The sequence below is a fragment of the Prionailurus viverrinus genome, chromosome A1 (genome assembly GCF_022837055.1).
Source record: "Prionailurus viverrinus isolate Anna chromosome A1, UM_Priviv_1.0, whole genome shotgun sequence".
NCBI classification, from domain to species: domain Eukaryota; kingdom Metazoa; phylum Chordata; class Mammalia; order Carnivora; family Felidae; genus Prionailurus; species Prionailurus viverrinus.
This window is the reverse complement of record NC_062561.1, coordinates 52,034,952-52,051,613: the sequence shown is the minus strand read 5'-3', so window position 1 is coordinate 52,051,613 and position 16,662 is coordinate 52,034,952. Positions and strand designations below refer to the sequence as shown.

The 16,662-nt window shown below is 37.7% G+C and overlaps 1 protein-coding gene across 16 annotated transcripts in view; it reads right to left on the bottom strand.

The window, feature by feature from the left end:
* SCEL (sciellin) overlaps positions 1 to 16,662 on the bottom strand; it is a 220,493-nt gene that overhangs the window by 40,831 nt on the left and 163,000 nt on the right. For 14 of the 16 annotated variants that reach the window (XR_007155355.1, XM_047873901.1, XM_047873898.1 and 11 more), the window contains 9 exons: positions 15,822 to 15,866; positions 14,425 to 14,484; positions 14,063 to 14,122; positions 13,363 to 13,422; positions 10,696 to 10,755; positions 9,209 to 9,268; positions 8,195 to 8,254; positions 3,242 to 3,301; positions 2,555 to 2,614 (listed from right to left, as the gene is read on the bottom strand). Coding sequence is in view for 15 of the 16 variants with exons in the window: in XM_047873901.1 (XP_047729857.1) it covers positions 2,555 to 2,614; positions 3,242 to 3,301; positions 8,195 to 8,254; positions 9,209 to 9,268; positions 10,696 to 10,755; positions 13,363 to 13,422; positions 14,063 to 14,122; positions 14,425 to 14,484; positions 15,822 to 15,866 (525 nt within the window). In the remaining variant the exon portion in view is untranslated. The remainder of the gene's footprint in view (positions 1 to 2,554; positions 2,615 to 3,241; positions 3,302 to 8,194; positions 8,255 to 9,208; positions 9,269 to 10,695; positions 10,756 to 13,362; positions 13,423 to 14,062; positions 14,123 to 14,424; positions 14,485 to 15,821; positions 15,867 to 16,662) is intronic. The other 2 variants (XM_047873911.1, XM_047873912.1) reach the window with 2 other exon arrangements.

The window sequence follows — 16,662 nt, the reverse complement described above, 5'->3', positions numbered from 1 at the left end:
TAATTTTTCATAGTATTCCCTGATCATTGCTTGTATTTCTTTTTTTTTTTTTTTTAAATTTTTTTTAATGTTTTTATTTATTTTTGCGACAGAGAGAGACAGAGCATGAGCAGGGGAGGGGCAGAGAGAGAGGGAGACACAGAATCAGAAGCAGGCTCCAGGCTCTGAGCTGTCAGCACAGAGCCTGATGCGGGGCTCGAACCCACAGACCGTGAGATCATGACCTGAGCTGAAGTCGGATGCTTAACCGACTGAGCCACCCAGGCGCCCCTATTGCTTGTATTTCTAAGGGATTGCTTGTAATAATTCCATTTTCATTCATGATTTTATCTATTTGGGTCAGCTCCCTTTTCTTTTTGAGAAGCCTGGCTGGAGGTTTATCAATTTTGTTTATTTTTTCAAAAAACCAACTCTTGGTTTCATTGATCTGCTCTACAGTTTTTTTTTTAGATTCTATATTGTTTATTTCTGCTCTGATCTTTATTATTTCTCTTCTTCTGCTGGATTTAGGGTGTCTTTGCTGCTCTGCTTCTATTTCCTTTAGGTGTGCTGTTAGATTTTGTATTTGGGATTTTTCTCGTTTCTGGCGATAGGCCTGGATTGCAATGTATTTTCCTCTCAGGACTGCCTTTGCTGCATCCCAAAGCGTTTGGATTGTTGTATTTTCATTTTCATTTGTTTCCATATATTTTTAAACTTCTTCTCTAATTGTCTGGTTGATCCACTCATTCTTTAGTAGGGTGTTTTTTAACCTCCATGCTTTTGGAGGTTTTCCAGACTTTTTCCTGTGGTTGATTTCAAGCTTCATAGCATTGTGGTCCGAAAGTATGCATGGTATGATCTCAATTCTTGTATACTTATGAAGGGCTGTTTTGTGACCCAGTATGTGATCTATCTTGGAGAATGTTCCATGTGCACTCGAGAAAAAAGTATCTTCTTTTGCTTTGGGATGCAGAGTTCTAAATATATCTGTCAAGTCCATCTGATCCAATGTATCATTCAGGGCCCTTGTTTCTTTATTGACCATGTGTCTAGATGATCTTTCCATTGTTGTAAGTGGGGTATTAAAGTTCCCTGCAATTACCACATTCTTGTCAATAAGGTTGCTTATGTTTGTAAGTAATTGTTTTATATATTTGGGGACTCCCGTATTCGGCACATAGACATTTATTTAGTTCTTCTTGATGGATAGACCCTGTAATTATTATATAATGCCCTTCTTTATCTCTTGTTACAGCCTTTAATTTAAAGTCTAGTTTGTCTGATATAGGGCGCCTGGGTGGCGCAGTCGGTTAAGCGTCCGACTTCAGCCAGTTCACGATCTCGCAGTCCGTGAGTTCAAGCCCCGCGTCGGGCTCTGGGCTGATGGCTCAGAACCTGGAGCCTGTTTCCGATTCTGTGTCTCCCTCTCTCTCTGCCCCTCCCCCGTTCATGCTCTGTCTCTCTCTGTCCCAAAAATAAATAAACGTTGAAAAAAAAATTTAAAAAAAAAATAAAGTCTAGTTTGTCTGATATAAGTATGGCTACTCCAGCTCTCTTTTGACTTCCAGTAGCATGATAAATAGTTCTCCATCCCCTCATTTTCAATCTGAAGGTGCCCTCAGGTCTAAAATGAGTCTCTTGTAGACAGCAAATAGATGGATCTTGTTTTTTTTATCCATTCTGATACCCTATGTCTTTTGGTTGGTGCATTTAGTCCATTTACATTCAGAGTTATTATAGAAAGATATGGGTTTAGAGTCATTGTGATGTCTGTAGGTTTCATGCTTGTAGCGATGTCTCTGGTACTTTGTCTCACAGAATCCCCCTTAGGATCTCTTGTAGGGCTGGTTTAGTGGTGATGAATTCCTTTAGTTTTTGTGTGTTTGGGAAGACCTTTATCTCTCCTTCTATTCTAAATGACAGATTTGCTGGATAAAGGATTCTCGGCTGCATATTTTTTTCTGTTCAACACATTGAAGATTTCCTGCCATTCCTTTCTGGCCTGCCAAGTTTCAGTAGAGAGATCCTTCATGAGTTTTATCGGTCTCCCTTTATATGTTAGAGCACGTTTATCCCTAGCTGCTTTCAGAATTTTCTCTTTATCCTTGTATTTTGCCAGTTTCACCATGGTATGTCGTGCAGAAGATTGGTTCAAGTTACATCTGAAGGGAGTTCTCTGTGCCTCTTGGATTTCAATGCCTTTTTTCTTCCCCAGATCAGGGAAGTTCTCAGCTATTATTTCTACACGTACACCTTCAGCACCTTTCCCTCTCTCTTCCTCCTCTGGAATACCAATTTTGCGTAGATTATTTCTCTTTAGTGCATCACTTAGTTCTCTAATTTTCCCCTCATACTCCTGGATTTTTTATCTTTTTCTCAGCTTCTTCTTTTTCCATAATTTTATCTTCTAGTTCACCTATTCTCTAGTTAACCATTTTAGACATGAGGTCAGGGAGGTCACATTCTTAAACTATCATTGACCTCAGTGTCAGTCTCTTAAAATATTAATTTAATTATCTTTTCAAGCATTGATATGTGTGAAACAAAAAAAAAGAAGCATATTAAAACTTACCCTTGCACACTTTTTCCTGTTCTCGGAACCACTTTGATGAGGTTATCAAGGTCTTTGGAACTTAAAAAAAAAAAGTGATAAGTAAAAATGGAATTAAATCAACTAAGCATTTATTTAAAAGATATATATGCTCAAGATGAATTTTTCTATTAAGTTTTAAGAGAAATCAATACCAGTCTATGTCCTTAATTTTAAAAAGTACAATTTTGACTTCCATATAGATCATCGATATACTGGCTCAGATTCTTATTTACCCTCAAAATAAAACCATAATATCAGGGCAATATTGAGTCTTTAAAAAATCAATCAGGAACAATATAATGATTTGCAGAAACTTTCACACACCTCCCAAGTATTTAATCCAACACTGTAGTTGTTACTTAACTATATTTTGGTAATAATTTCCATTTTTGGTGCTTTCTTGCTTTAAAGGGATTTTATATCCATTATGTCATTTGATCCTTCAACAATCAAGTGACAAAGGTAGAACAGACATGACCCTCATTTTATGACTAAAGAAGCCTCAGCTCAGAGTGTTCAAGGGACTTGCTCAAAGGCACCCAGGTGGGAAGTAATGGATTTCAGACTTGTTGATTCCAATGCAAAGATTTTTCCACATAGCTTCTCTGATGAGGGCCACAAATTGATGCAGTCAGGGAAGGAAGAAAGATAAGACATAATCTTCACCCTGCATTACTTCTGTTTACTTCAGGGGTCACGTTGATGAGATTGTCAAGGCTCTGGCCCCTTTAAAACATTGAAGAAATGGTGAGGTTAGTGATAGATTAAAACCAAATGATGAAAACTATTTATTAAAACTCAGAAACTTTATTAACATTTACTGAGATCGTGCCAAAGAATGGAATAATGTTAAAGTTGACTATGTAGGTATTTATACATCTCTGAGATTCAGTGAGACAATATTTTAATCTTGGCGACTTTAGGCCAGTCACAAATACTGCACTGGAACTCTGTCTGTATCGTGATTCGTTTAATGTCATGCTCCTAACCTTTGCCAGGTGAGCTAAACATTTTCTAATAGTCTATATATGCATCTCATGGAACATTCCAGAAGGCACATCCTCTTAATATCAACTTCCAATATGCTGTGGGAATTTAAAATTAACCTTGAAGAATCCATATTTTGAAAAATTGACATTTATTAGTAGGTTTTCTATTCACAAGACTGGATGAAGTTTAATATACCAGTTTGTTAAAGTCCGTGATATAGAACCTGGTATCTATCTGGCATTTATAAATATGTGTTAAAACTACAAATTTTGAGTAGATGCATTGGCAACAAACAATAGGAAGATTAAAATCTATAGAGTTCTGAAATGTAAGATATATTTACTATAATAAAAAACCCCATGTAGTCATTAAAAACGTGTCGGTATTTTGTTGTTATCTTTTAATATTCTGTTTCTAATCTTAATGGAATTTTGCTTTTCTTATTGTTTCTGTTTTCCACATACGCAGCACAAGCCAATAGCCCTGTGACCTACAGAGGATGCCACATGGGTAAAGGACATCCTTAGAAGGTGCTTTTTAAAAATGTTTATTTATATTTCAAGAGAGAGAGAGAGAGAGAAAGAGGGAATATGACAGGAAGGGTAGAGAGAGGGAGAGAATCCCAAGCAGGGTCCATGCTGTCAGCACAGAGCCCGATGTGGGGCTCAATCCCACGAACTGTGAGATCATGACTTGAGTCAAAATCAAGAGTCGGGAGTTTAACCAACTGAGCCACCCAGGCTCCTCTAAAGAAGGTACTTTTATACCCTGTTTCTCCATGCTCTGTGGCCCTACTAAGATTGTATCACAAAGTCTCTGAGGTTGCATCTATACAACATCACAGATACAGGTATTTTGAAGCAACTAGATGTTGACTTAAGATTTTACTTTTATCCAGATATCTGAGAATGTATATACCCAGGCTAAAAGCAGCAACAAGAAAAATGTGTGGACTTTTTTTCATGCAAAATGAAACAACCTGAAAGAACCAACTATTCTACCCCAGAACACCCCCTTGTTGATGTGTTGTTTTTTTTTTTTTTACCTCTTGTTGATTTTTGCCTAAATGAAGTATGTGAGATTTAAATTCCAGAGTCAGAGAAAAAATATTCCAGGATTCTATTTTCACATTTGAGTACTCAAAAAAATAACACAACAGTAAGCATTACAACTGCTCCCTTGTAATACTTGTGTTGATTTTGGAGTTAGCTTTGATTATATTGCCAAGAACTTGATCTCTTTAAACATATTAAATAAAACATATATCAATGAGGGTTTATTTAAATCTCAAAGTAAATAAAATCAATAAAGAAGAGTGTTCTAATTAATGCAGTAATTTAAAATAATATTTTGAGCTAAACTATGTGAATCAATGTCCCATAGTGTACACATCCTCAGTATTTATTCATTCCTTCAATCCACAAATAGTTATGGACACCTGTGAATAATACAGACATAGGCTTAGCCCTCATGAAGCTTCCATTCTAACTCAGGAAGAGGCAGGCAATATACAATCAAACATATAAATGAATGTCACAATTCTAAATAACAACACATGCTCTGAAGAAAATTAGAGAGTGCCTGGTGCCTATGTTCTGGCACAGAACACAACTGGGGTTGGAGGAGGGGGTGGTGACAATTACATTTGGTGGTCAGAAATGACTTCTTTGAGAAAGTGACAATATGAGGGTAGAGCAGTCCCAAAATGGGAATAGCATATGCAGAAGTCTTAAAGCAGTAATGAGCCAGGAATACAAAAAAGATCAGTTTGGCTGGACTTTATTGAACAAGTGAAAGACAATTGCTAAGGGTTAGACTTGTATTCTACCTGAAATGGACAAATATTGTACTTTTTTAAATAAGAGAGGGAGCAGGATTTGGCTATACTTTTAACAGGTATACAGTGGTGCCTGGGTGGTTCAGTCAGTTAAGTGTCCAACTTCGGCTCAGGTCATGATCTCGTGGTTCATGAGTTCGAACCCCGTGTCTGGCTCTGTGCTGACAGCTCAGAGCCTGGAGCCTGCCTTGGGATTCTCTGTCTCCCTCTCTCTCTGTCCCTCCCCTGCTTGAGCAGTCTCTCTCTCTCTCTCTCTCTCTCTCTCTCTCTCTCTCTCTCTCAAAAACAAATAAACAAAAAAAAGTTAGGGCCGCCTTGGTGGCTCAGTCAGTTGAGCGTCCGACTTCAGTTCAGGTCATGATCTCACGGTTCGTGAGTTTGAGCCCTGCATCAGGCTTTGTGCTGACCGCTCAGAGCCTGGAGCCTGTTTCAGATTCTGTGTCTCCCTCTCTCTCTGCCCCTCCCCCACTCATACTCTGTCTCTGTCTCTCAAAAATAAATAAACATTAAAAGATTTTTTTTACGTTAAAAAAATAAAAGATCTACAGAACTTAATTATGCGTAGTAAAAGAAAAAGACAACTACTGTCCCTAAAAGCTCTCAGCAAGCACAAACACACACTGTGCATACTCCCAAGCATTGGACATGGGTGCACACACACACACATCCATGTACATATGTACTCATATACATACAAAAGCATAGATATACATGTATCCATGTATACACAGCATGCGTGCATTGTTATGCAATCACACACAGGTGCATTTGCAAAAACATGCACATAATCATATGCATGTGGACTGGTTTACATACAAAAGTGCAATTGTACATATATGCACATTCATGCAAACACAAGCACACACACATAAAACATTTATTTGCCTGTAGACACATGTAGGCATGCACATAGTCGCACATCAACATATGAAAAACAAGAGGTGACTATTTGAAATACTCTTTTAAATAAAAATTAGCATGGAAGTCATGGATTTTTCTTGGAAAATCAAAGTAAATTAAATATTTGAACAGTATCTGAATCATTAAGAAAACATAATTCACCTGAATCTTTATCATTGCTCACAATTTCTTGCAGCTACTATGGGCCAGGCAGGATAATGTTATGATCCCTATTTTGTGGATGAGTAAACTGAAGCATGAGAACTAGCAAATGACCAAGCCAGAATTTGAACCCAGGTCTTTAGGATTCCCTGCTCACATTCACTACCTTGAGTTACCTCCCTGAACCCCCATGTAGCCATAGAAATCAATGCTTTCTTCTCAGTCTACTGGGTGCAAATACAAGTCTCGAACTCCCTGGGTTGCTGGACCATGTCATGTTGCTGAGAATAGCACACCAGCTTTTCAACTAGCTGTGTCCTTGCACTGCTAACTGGGCCTGCGGACATCAGTGACACATTTTTGAATCAACTAATAATATCATGTACTGAGTTAACTGAATGGAAAGAAGTTCAAAGGAAACCACATGGAATTATTTGGTGCACTGGTTTCAGCAACGTACCAACAAGCTCAGTTTCAAATATATTCCATCTGCTTTTTAAAAAATAAAAAGCAGGAGAATATAAGCTTTCCAGATTTACTTGAAAGTTAATGGGTAGGAGAACTCTTTTTTAAGTTTATTTATTTATATTTAGAGAGAGTGTGTGAGAGGGGGAGGGACAGAGAGAGAGAAGGAGAGAGAGCCCGACTCAGAGCTCAAACTCATGGAACTGTGAGATCATGACCTGAGCTGAAATAACCCAGACAGCCTTAGAAGAACAAAGTACACTTTGTTAAGCTCTTCATTTTTATACACTACACTACATAGATATATACATGCTACACACAAAAACACTATATATGTACACACATTGTTTGCACATAAACGCATCTACCTATATCCACACATACCACATACATATATTTACATGTAGTTATACTATATACACACACACATTTTGATGGTTAATTTCACATGTTAAGTTGGCTGGGCCACAGAAAGCCTACATATCGGGTCAAACATTATTCTGGGTATGTCTGTGAGGGTGTTCGGGGATGAGATAAACATTTGAATCTGTAGACTGAGTAAAGCAAATGGTCCTCCCTAACATAGGGGCCATGACCCAATCAGTTGAGGATTAGAATGGAACAGAAAGACTGAGTTAGAATGGAGTTTTTCTGCCTGACTGACTGACCTAAGACATCTCTTGGCATTGGAAGCTAAACCATCAGCTCTCCTGATTCTTAGGCATTTGAGTTTGGACTGGAACTATAAATCACTGGCTCTTCTAGGTATCCAGATTGCCAACTACAGAGCTTGGGACTTTTCAGCTTCCATAAGAGCATGAGCCAATTCCTTATCCTATTGTTTCTGTTTCTCTGGAGAACCCCCTTGAGTACACATAAATACTCTTATACCCACACAATTATACATACACACTACTTATATACACACAAATACATTTATACACACACATGCAGTACTTACACATACACACACATACACACTTAAACACACACACACACATACACACACACAGAAAGGAATCATTTAACTCAATAAAGTCAAATTCCCATTTAATTTTGCAAAATCTGCCAGATAGTAAACTTTACCCATAAATTAAATGCAAAAGATCACTTCTGACTATCACTTGTATAAAACTGCTTAATATGATTTGTTTGGGGAAAAAGAGAGCTTGGTTTGAATTTCAATGCAGTCTCCTGACAAGCAGTCAGGATTCCGATGTGCTTATAAATGCCAAAGGAAGGGGAGGAAGTTTTACATGTCTTACCTCTTGATATTTTTATTTGTTTCAGGATTTGCTTTAATAAATCCATTGAAGTCTTGTTTTCTTTGAACAAAGAAATGAATTTTAATGCATGTTATTAAGTAAAACACTAGTCAAGTGAACAATGATTGGAGAAGTCATATAAGTCAGATAAAGTCCTAGACTGGATCAAGACAGGATATAGATTTCTACTCAACAAATCAGATATAATTGCTTATTCTGGTTTTAAATAATGAGAACAATATCAATAATAATATTTTAAAAGTTATAAGGAGAAGAATATATGTCTTCCTATAAACTGAACCATTTCCCCAATGCAAGCCTTTTAAAATATAATTAGGTTATGATGAGTTACAAAGAGCAAAAAAAAAAAAACAACAATATGTCACATGGTAGGAAAATGAATGAATCATTTCTCAGGGGTACACATGTGACCCTCATGGAAGAGCATTGACATTGAACGATATCAAAAGGGGATGACTTGAACCCAAAAGGATGACAGTGCACAGGGATGGCAGAGGATGGCAGAGGTGACGGGACTCAGTGCTGCTGCCATGTTGACAGAGCCCTGAAGAGAGGAAACCGTGGTGGAATTTCCAGTGGATACACCTGCCAGTCCCTCCCCTGGGTTGCCTTCAGAGACCATATCATCCTTAGAGAAGTTGATTTACAAGGGTTTTAGTCAAGCCTCCACTTTGGCTTTGCTATTTTGGAGATCTACCTTGAAAACGTTGTTAAGACTATGCTTCCTTTGGATACAAAGAAACAATTCAGTAATGCATCCATAAACTAAATCAAAGCCCTAAAATCTGGGATAAAGGGCAACTTAGTATCAAAAATTAGGACGGTTCTTCAAAAATTAATTTTATTAGGAACAAGAAGGGAAGGTCATGGGGCCCACTGCTACTGTCTCACTCCATGCTAATAAAATATGGTTATGAAGCTAAAATGCAAAATCATTTTATCATAAGATTGTCACTTACAGAAATCAAACTTAAAGACACTAATAATTCTTACCCAGTGGCATTTTCCCTTCCTTTGGGATTCACTTTGATAACATTATCCAGGTCTTTACCTCTTTAAAAAAAACATTTAGATCAGTTTCCAAGAATTCCCACAGTATTGTATATAACTAAGTATTCCATATTATTGGATGACTAATTGAAAACTTTTGGAGAAAATTATTATACAAGTATTAAATTCATTTTATTATGAAAATTGCCTATCAATAATATAGTTAAGTTAATCTCTGGGATTTTATATTGACCAAATGTAAATTTAGATAGAATCCATTGCAGACCCTCCAAAGTGAAAATCAGGGTGGTAGCGGGGGTCGCCGGGGTGGCTCAGTCAGTTGAGCGTCCGACTTCGGCTCGGGTCATGATCTCACTGTTTGTGAGTTCGAGCCCCGTATGGGGCTCTGTGCTGTCAGCTCAGAGCCTGGAGCCTGCTTCGGATTCTGTGTCTCCCTCTCTCTGTCCCTCCCCCACTCACGCTCTGTCTCTCAAAAAATGAATAAACGTTAAAAAAAAATGTAATGAAGGGGCGCCTGGGTGGCGCAGTAGGTTAAGCGTCCGACTTCAGCTCAGGTCGCTATCTCGCGGTCCGTGAGTTCGAGCCCCGCGTCAGGCTCTGGACTGATGGCTCAGAGCCTGGAGCCAGTTTCCGATTCTGTGTCTCCCTCTCTCTCTGCCCCTCCCCCGTTCATGCTCTGTCTCTCTCTGTCCCAAAAATAAATAAACGTTGAAAAAAAAATTTTTTTTTTAAATAAAAAAATTAAAAAAAAAGAAAATCAGGGTGGTAGGGATCAGACACAGAAGACAGAGGGAAAACTCAAAGATGTGACCCCTTCAGTGTCACTGAGAAGATCACACAGTGAAATTTGGGGGAAATCAACCAAGATTCAGAAATCAAAACAGGTCTCATCCTCTCCTAGTCTTATCTGTCCTGGCATTCACTTTAATAATCATTTGGAGATCTTGGCTTCTCTGGGGGGAAGAAAAACACATGAAAATTTTGTGTCACTTAGGTTATGTTCAATTTTCTCTGATATCTGTATAAATGAGTGTCCCGGAAAGCGTATCAGATATTTCCAGGCCAAATGACCTAAAAAACTTGGATGTAATTATCCTTAGCTGATCTTTATTAACTCCCACAGCTGCACTTAGTTTAAATCAGTTTAGAAAAGCTTCCTAGCATACCTCTCACTTTGCAATTTTGTCCTTTATATTTCTTAATTTAAATACAAAACTTGGCTCATGTTTTGTTTAAGAAAGTATAGAATAAGAGATTATGTAGCACATTTCCTGTACTTAGTTCAGTATAACTCAAACATGTGGTCCTATGGAAACAGCATTCGTCATATTCCTTTGCTTACTCTCTGATTGGCTTAAAGTACAACACTTCATCTGTGACAGAGGAAAGCATAACACTCCCACTTCAAATGACCTATGAAAAGCTAACTTGAAAAAAGAGAGCCCCAGCAAAGTAGGAGCTGCACTTACCCTTTCTCATTTTTTTCAGTCCTCTGATTAACTTTAATAAGACTTCCAAGGCCTTGGTTTCTTCATAACATTGGAGCAGGGAGGAAGGCAGAGCAAGAGAGGAGAGAGAGGAATTCAGTCTCTTATGGCAACAGAAGATTTCTCACAATAGGAGTAAGATGTTATCAGTACCTAAAGCCTCACAAGTCTTTAGAACTGTTTAATGCAAGTGGCTCTTCTCATGCAAAATGCTGAAGAGATATGGTAACTTTTCTAATAGTAAGGTCCCAGTCATTACTCAGTTATGATTAAATCATTCTAACAGGGAATAATTTTTAATAAAATAATAAACATTCCTGCCATTTAGAACTGAGTTGTTGTGTTGATCATTTAGGCAATGTTACAATTTTCAGGTTACTTTTATTACTATATATCATAGCCCTAGCACCCAGTTTCGGTATAGGGAAGAGATCTGGATTCAAAGTCTAGTTCTGATTTTAACAAGATTGCAACCCTGTTATTTCACTTTTCTGCACCAAGTTCCCTCACTATAAGTAAAGGAATTAGACTATGCTATCTGCAGGTCTTTTTTTTAAACTCTAATATTTTATTCTTCATATTCTCAAAAGACCTAATGGTCAAAGAGTCTGACCTGTGGGTTGAAGCCAAGTGATTGCAAGCTCTTTATTTTTTTTTAACTTCTTTTGCAAGCTCTTTATTTTTTTATTTTTAAAGTAAACTAAATGTTTTTAATTGAAATAGAGTTGACACACAATGTTTAAATAGTTGCAGGTGTACAACATAGTGATTTGACAACTCTATACATGATACAATGCTCACCACAAGTGCAGCTACCATCTGTCACTATACAATATGCTATTACAATACCATTGACCATATTCCCTACACCATACCTTTTATCCTCATGACTTACTCATTCCATAACTGAAAGCCTGTATCTCCCACTCTCCTTCACCTATTTTGCCCATCCCCCCACTACGCTCCCCTCTGGCAACCATCAGTTCAAGTATTTATGTATTTATGTATTCTCTGTATTTATGTGCCTATTTCTGCTTTTTCTTTGTTTTTTAGGTTTCACATATAAGTAAAATAATATGGTATTTATCTTTCTCTGTCTGACTTATTTTACTTAGCATAACTCCCTCTAGGTCCATCCATGTTGTCTCAAATAGCAAGATCTCATTTGTTTTTATGGCTAAGTAATATTCCAGTGTGTGTGTGTGTGTGTGTGTGTGTGTGTGTGTGTGTGTGTACACTACATTTTCTTTACCATTAAATCATTTTAAAAGCAAAAGTTCCCTTCAGGTCTCAGTTTGTGCTTTCTTTTTCCTTTGAGGGAGGACTGGTGGGAAGCTAACTTTAATATATTTGTTGATATATTGCTTTCTTTAAACATGAAAATCATTCAAATCAGGGGTGGAAATGAGACAGTCAACATTTTAAATCTAAACCCTTTGGGAGCCCCGGGTGGCTCAGTCTGTTAAGCATCCGACTTCTGCTCGGGTCGTGATCTCACAGTTTATGGGTTCAAGCCCTGCATTGGGCTCTGTGCTGACAACTCAGAGCTTGGAGCCTGCTTCAGATTCTGTTTCCCTCTCTATCTGCCCCTCCCTGCACTCTCTCTCTCTCTCTCTCTCTCTCTCTCTCTCTCTCTCAAACACTAAAAAAAATTAAGAAACAAAAAAGAGAAATAAATAAATAAATAAATAAATAAATAAATCTAAACCCTTTGAAGATTTAGACATGTCATTTTTAGTAAAAAGTTCCCAGGTCTCAAGTACCCTTGGAAAAATAGAAATAACTCTATGATGTCTCCAGTGCTTTATATAAATTGACTACAAACAATAATAAACCTTTTCCATGCAAATCACTTAAAGCTATTAGGGGATATCAAAGTTAATCCCTCTAAATCCCCCCAATTGTCCAGGTGTTTTCCTTTGCTATTTTCATCTGTCTCTGATTTCACCGTGATAAGACTATTGGCATTTTAGTTTCTTTCAGCGTAAGAAAGAAGGCAGGGAGGAAGGGCGGGAAGAAGGAAAAATAAGGAAGGATGGATTCTCCAGGTCAGTGAGCTCAGTCATTCCTGCATCAAAAAGCCAGTTCCTATCAGTTATCCCACATTATAAATCACATCTCTTTTCTTCTCTTTACCAGCCCGGAAATGATTTACTTGAGATGCTCATCCTAATTGTCTTATTTTCCACCACTTTCGTGGACCCTTCCCAATTTCATTTTTTAAATATCGGAAATCACATCTTTTCCTATACAGCTCATATAACCATTCGCAGAGAATTGACTGTTTTCCCATTTCATCTGTTCTTCATGTGAAAAAAAAAATACCTGTAATAATACTTGTACATTTACATTATAATAATAGATTGCTAATAAGGATTCTGTATCTGTGAAATTCTTACTGCCAACCCTTTTCATCATAAAGACTTCAAGTGTTCTACATCAGAGAGGCCTCAGCATGTATTTGCCAAGATTGACTTGGAAAGCTAGAATACCATTCTGTGCACAGACTGGCACAGAGAGATGGCTTTAACAGATAATCGAGACAATAGAAATAATTATCATGTTAGGAAGGTAAATCTAAGAACTAACCAAGTACAAGGTAAACATCCAGTCTGGGGGAAGGACAGTAAAGATCTCATAAATTCTTACCTTTCATCATTCTTGACTCTTGCGGGATTTTCTTTAATAAAACTGTCAAGAGTTCGGTTTCTTTTCACATAAAAAATAGTATCATAATGTAAGTCAATTTTCTAGTACATCAGTATCAGTGTAGAACTATAAATTAACCTCTTAAATGCTATCAGTGCAGTTACTAATCATTCCCTAACCCTTTTTATAATATAAAATAAGTAAAAGCAGGACTCTTGATCTTGAGATATTTATAAATATATCCATGATATACATATGAAGTGACTCAACCAAGATTCCAATTGAAAAGTGCCTTAGACCATCATAAAGACTTCAGTGATGAGAGGCTGTGCTCCCAGCATCAAAACATCTTATAGTGAATATGTTTATTTCATAAGCCAGTCCACTAGTTGTAACAGCCAGCTAGAGTTTTTTTTTTCATTTTTAGATAAAAAAGGGAACTTGGAGATCATCTAGGTCATGCCCTTCATCTTGGGAGGAGGACACAGTGGTTCCGGAGGTTAAGTGACTTGCCCAGGGTCATCCAGACAGATGTTGGTGGCAGAGCCACCAACCAAGATATCCACCCATCTCCTCACCCCCATCCAGGGAAGGCCTGTTCCACCAGCCTGCCTTGTCTTGAGCCAGAGGCTGAACCCAGGATGGTATATAGTCTAGGACTCAATCAAAGAGGCCTGTAAGAGTCTCAGTCAAATCTTACCCTTTGTCATCTTTGTCTGTTCGGGTACTCATAAAAATGAGATTTTCAAGGCTCTTGGCTCTGTAAACACAAAGAAACTCCAGTAAAAAAGACTACATATTGAAATAAAATTTTGTGGTATCTTAAAAGGTCGGATACCATAAACATTCTTCACGAATTGCTCATTGACTCTTATTGAATGGAAGAGCAGAAATCCTTCTGGGCAATTATGTCTGAGCTCAATGTACAATACAGAGAGCACTACCCCATCTGCTAGTACATTTCCATGCCAGAGGATACAACTCCCTTCCAGCTAATGTCTGAAAGAACACAGCAAGGAATCTGGGAGACCATATTTTCAGTTTAGGGACAGCTGCACGTACCTTTTCTCTGTTTGATCTGCCTTAGGATTTGCTCTGAAGAGACCGTCAAGACCTTGATTTCTTTAAATGTATTAATAAAAAACCTTGTCAGTGGTAATAATACATACTTAACTCTAAAGAAATATAGACCAGTTTATATTTCTATATAGAGGTCAGTTATAGACAGGAAATAGTAGCTGGTTGCAAACGATGAGACACAATTCTTGAAACTGGTTTATTCCAAATAGGTATTTTCAAAGACTCAAAATTTAAATTGCAGTGGACCTTAGGGAAAAATAAGATAGAAGATACAAACTGGGGATCCACACATAGTAGATCCATGACATGTTGTTTGGATTCAGAGCATTTTGTTTAAAAAAAATTTTTTTTTAATGTTTATTGATTTTTGAAGGAGAGAGAGACAGAGTGTGAGTGGGGGAGGGGAAGAGAGAGAGGAAGACACAGAATCCGAAGCAGGCTCCAGGCTCTGAGCTGTCAGCACAGCGAGATCATGACCTGAGCCGAAGACGGACGCTCAACCAACTGAGCCACCCAGGCGCCCCAAGAGCGTTTTGTTTTTAATGTGAGCCAGTGTTTACAAAGATGGCCATGACACATCGAAACCTGGATTTTCAAGATATCCTGAGAATGGTCTGCAACACTGGGCCTGTCAGCAGCTGAGAAACAGCTGGAGTCCTTGGACAGGGCATTGCCCTATGTTTCATACAGTCAGGTCCCTTCTGCCCTGGGAGCCCATGGAGTCTGTGATCCTTGATCTAATACCCTCTCTCTTTGTAAATGAATAAACTGAATAGAAGCAAACTTAAATGAGTTGTTGATAGTCAATCATAAGATCATATTGTCAGAACAGGGTATGAAAACCACATCTCTCTGATCAATGAGCTTCTTTGACATTTGCCTAGTTTCTCTTTTTCTCTGATTCCTACCCATTTAGTATGTTGGTGGGCAAAGGAACAGAGAGATAGCAAAAACTGCACTCACTTCCAACACAAACCTCAATCATTATAATTTTTAAGTGAGCAATTATAAATGATTTAAAATTAAGGAGATAAAGTTAACTAAGATAATAAGTGGCTTTTGTAAAGCATAAAACTGAAAGCACTGAGTGACCAAACTAAATGCTGCCTGGATACTAATATTTCAGGAAGAGAACTGTGGTTTTATATAACTGCCTCACTAAACAGAGTATGAAAATCAAAGACACATTAATATTAGTCTCTTTAGATTGAAATAGCCTTTCATTGGTAGTGACGCCTGCAAGCTTTTTATTCAAGATTTGTAGGCCACTTTTAATTAGCCCCATATGTGGCTCCTTGTGCTCAAATACTAAAGAGACATAAGAAGTCACAATATGCAACTCAGTAATAGAACAAAAATTAGATGTTTTCAAATCTTACCTATTCAAGCTTTTGTTCATTTTGATGATATTATCCAATTCTTCACTTTTGGAAGAAAAACCGAAACAAAAAAAAAATCTCACATCAGTAAAACCCTGTTCAGAGTCAAAGGGCCGGTCCACCTTAAACCCCTGTTTTGGTTAGTTCTCTGGAATACAACACAGGCCCCACCTTTTTCCTCTATGAAAATCTTGTTTATCCTTCAAGGCTCTTTCAAATACCTTTCTCCAAGACATATTTCCCAGGCCTCCAAAGGAATAGAGTCCTCTACATTTTTGGAAACTTTGCTGCATTTTGTTTTTGTTCATCTCCTTTATGACACTTAGACTACTATATTTTGTAATGTAACAACTGCACACTTGTCTCATGATAATGTTCCTGCTCCTACATCTCTCTCTCTTTCACACACACACACACACACACACACACACACACACACACATATACACACACACACACATGCTCCACTTAAAATTTAGAACTGTATTTTACAGTGGATTCTCTTCAGTCTTTAATACCGTGTCCTTTATACAATAAATACTTAATACAGGTTTTCGACTGAATCAACGAATATATGTACATTGACTAGTTACAGATTCTATACATTTGCATAATGTACCTGCACAAAGTAGCTATCAGAAAACACCTGTTCATCCGTAAGTCTGGCTGCTTTCTTGAATTGTGCTCCTATCTCATTTCAAGCCCACTAAATTTGCTATCTTGTTTCTGCTTTTGAGAACTGCAACTTTCTGGCTGTTTCTTGAGGAACAAACAACCTGTTTAAGCTAAGCCCCTGGGTTCTAGAATATCCCTTAGAGCCACCTGAGCTCAGGTATTTCCC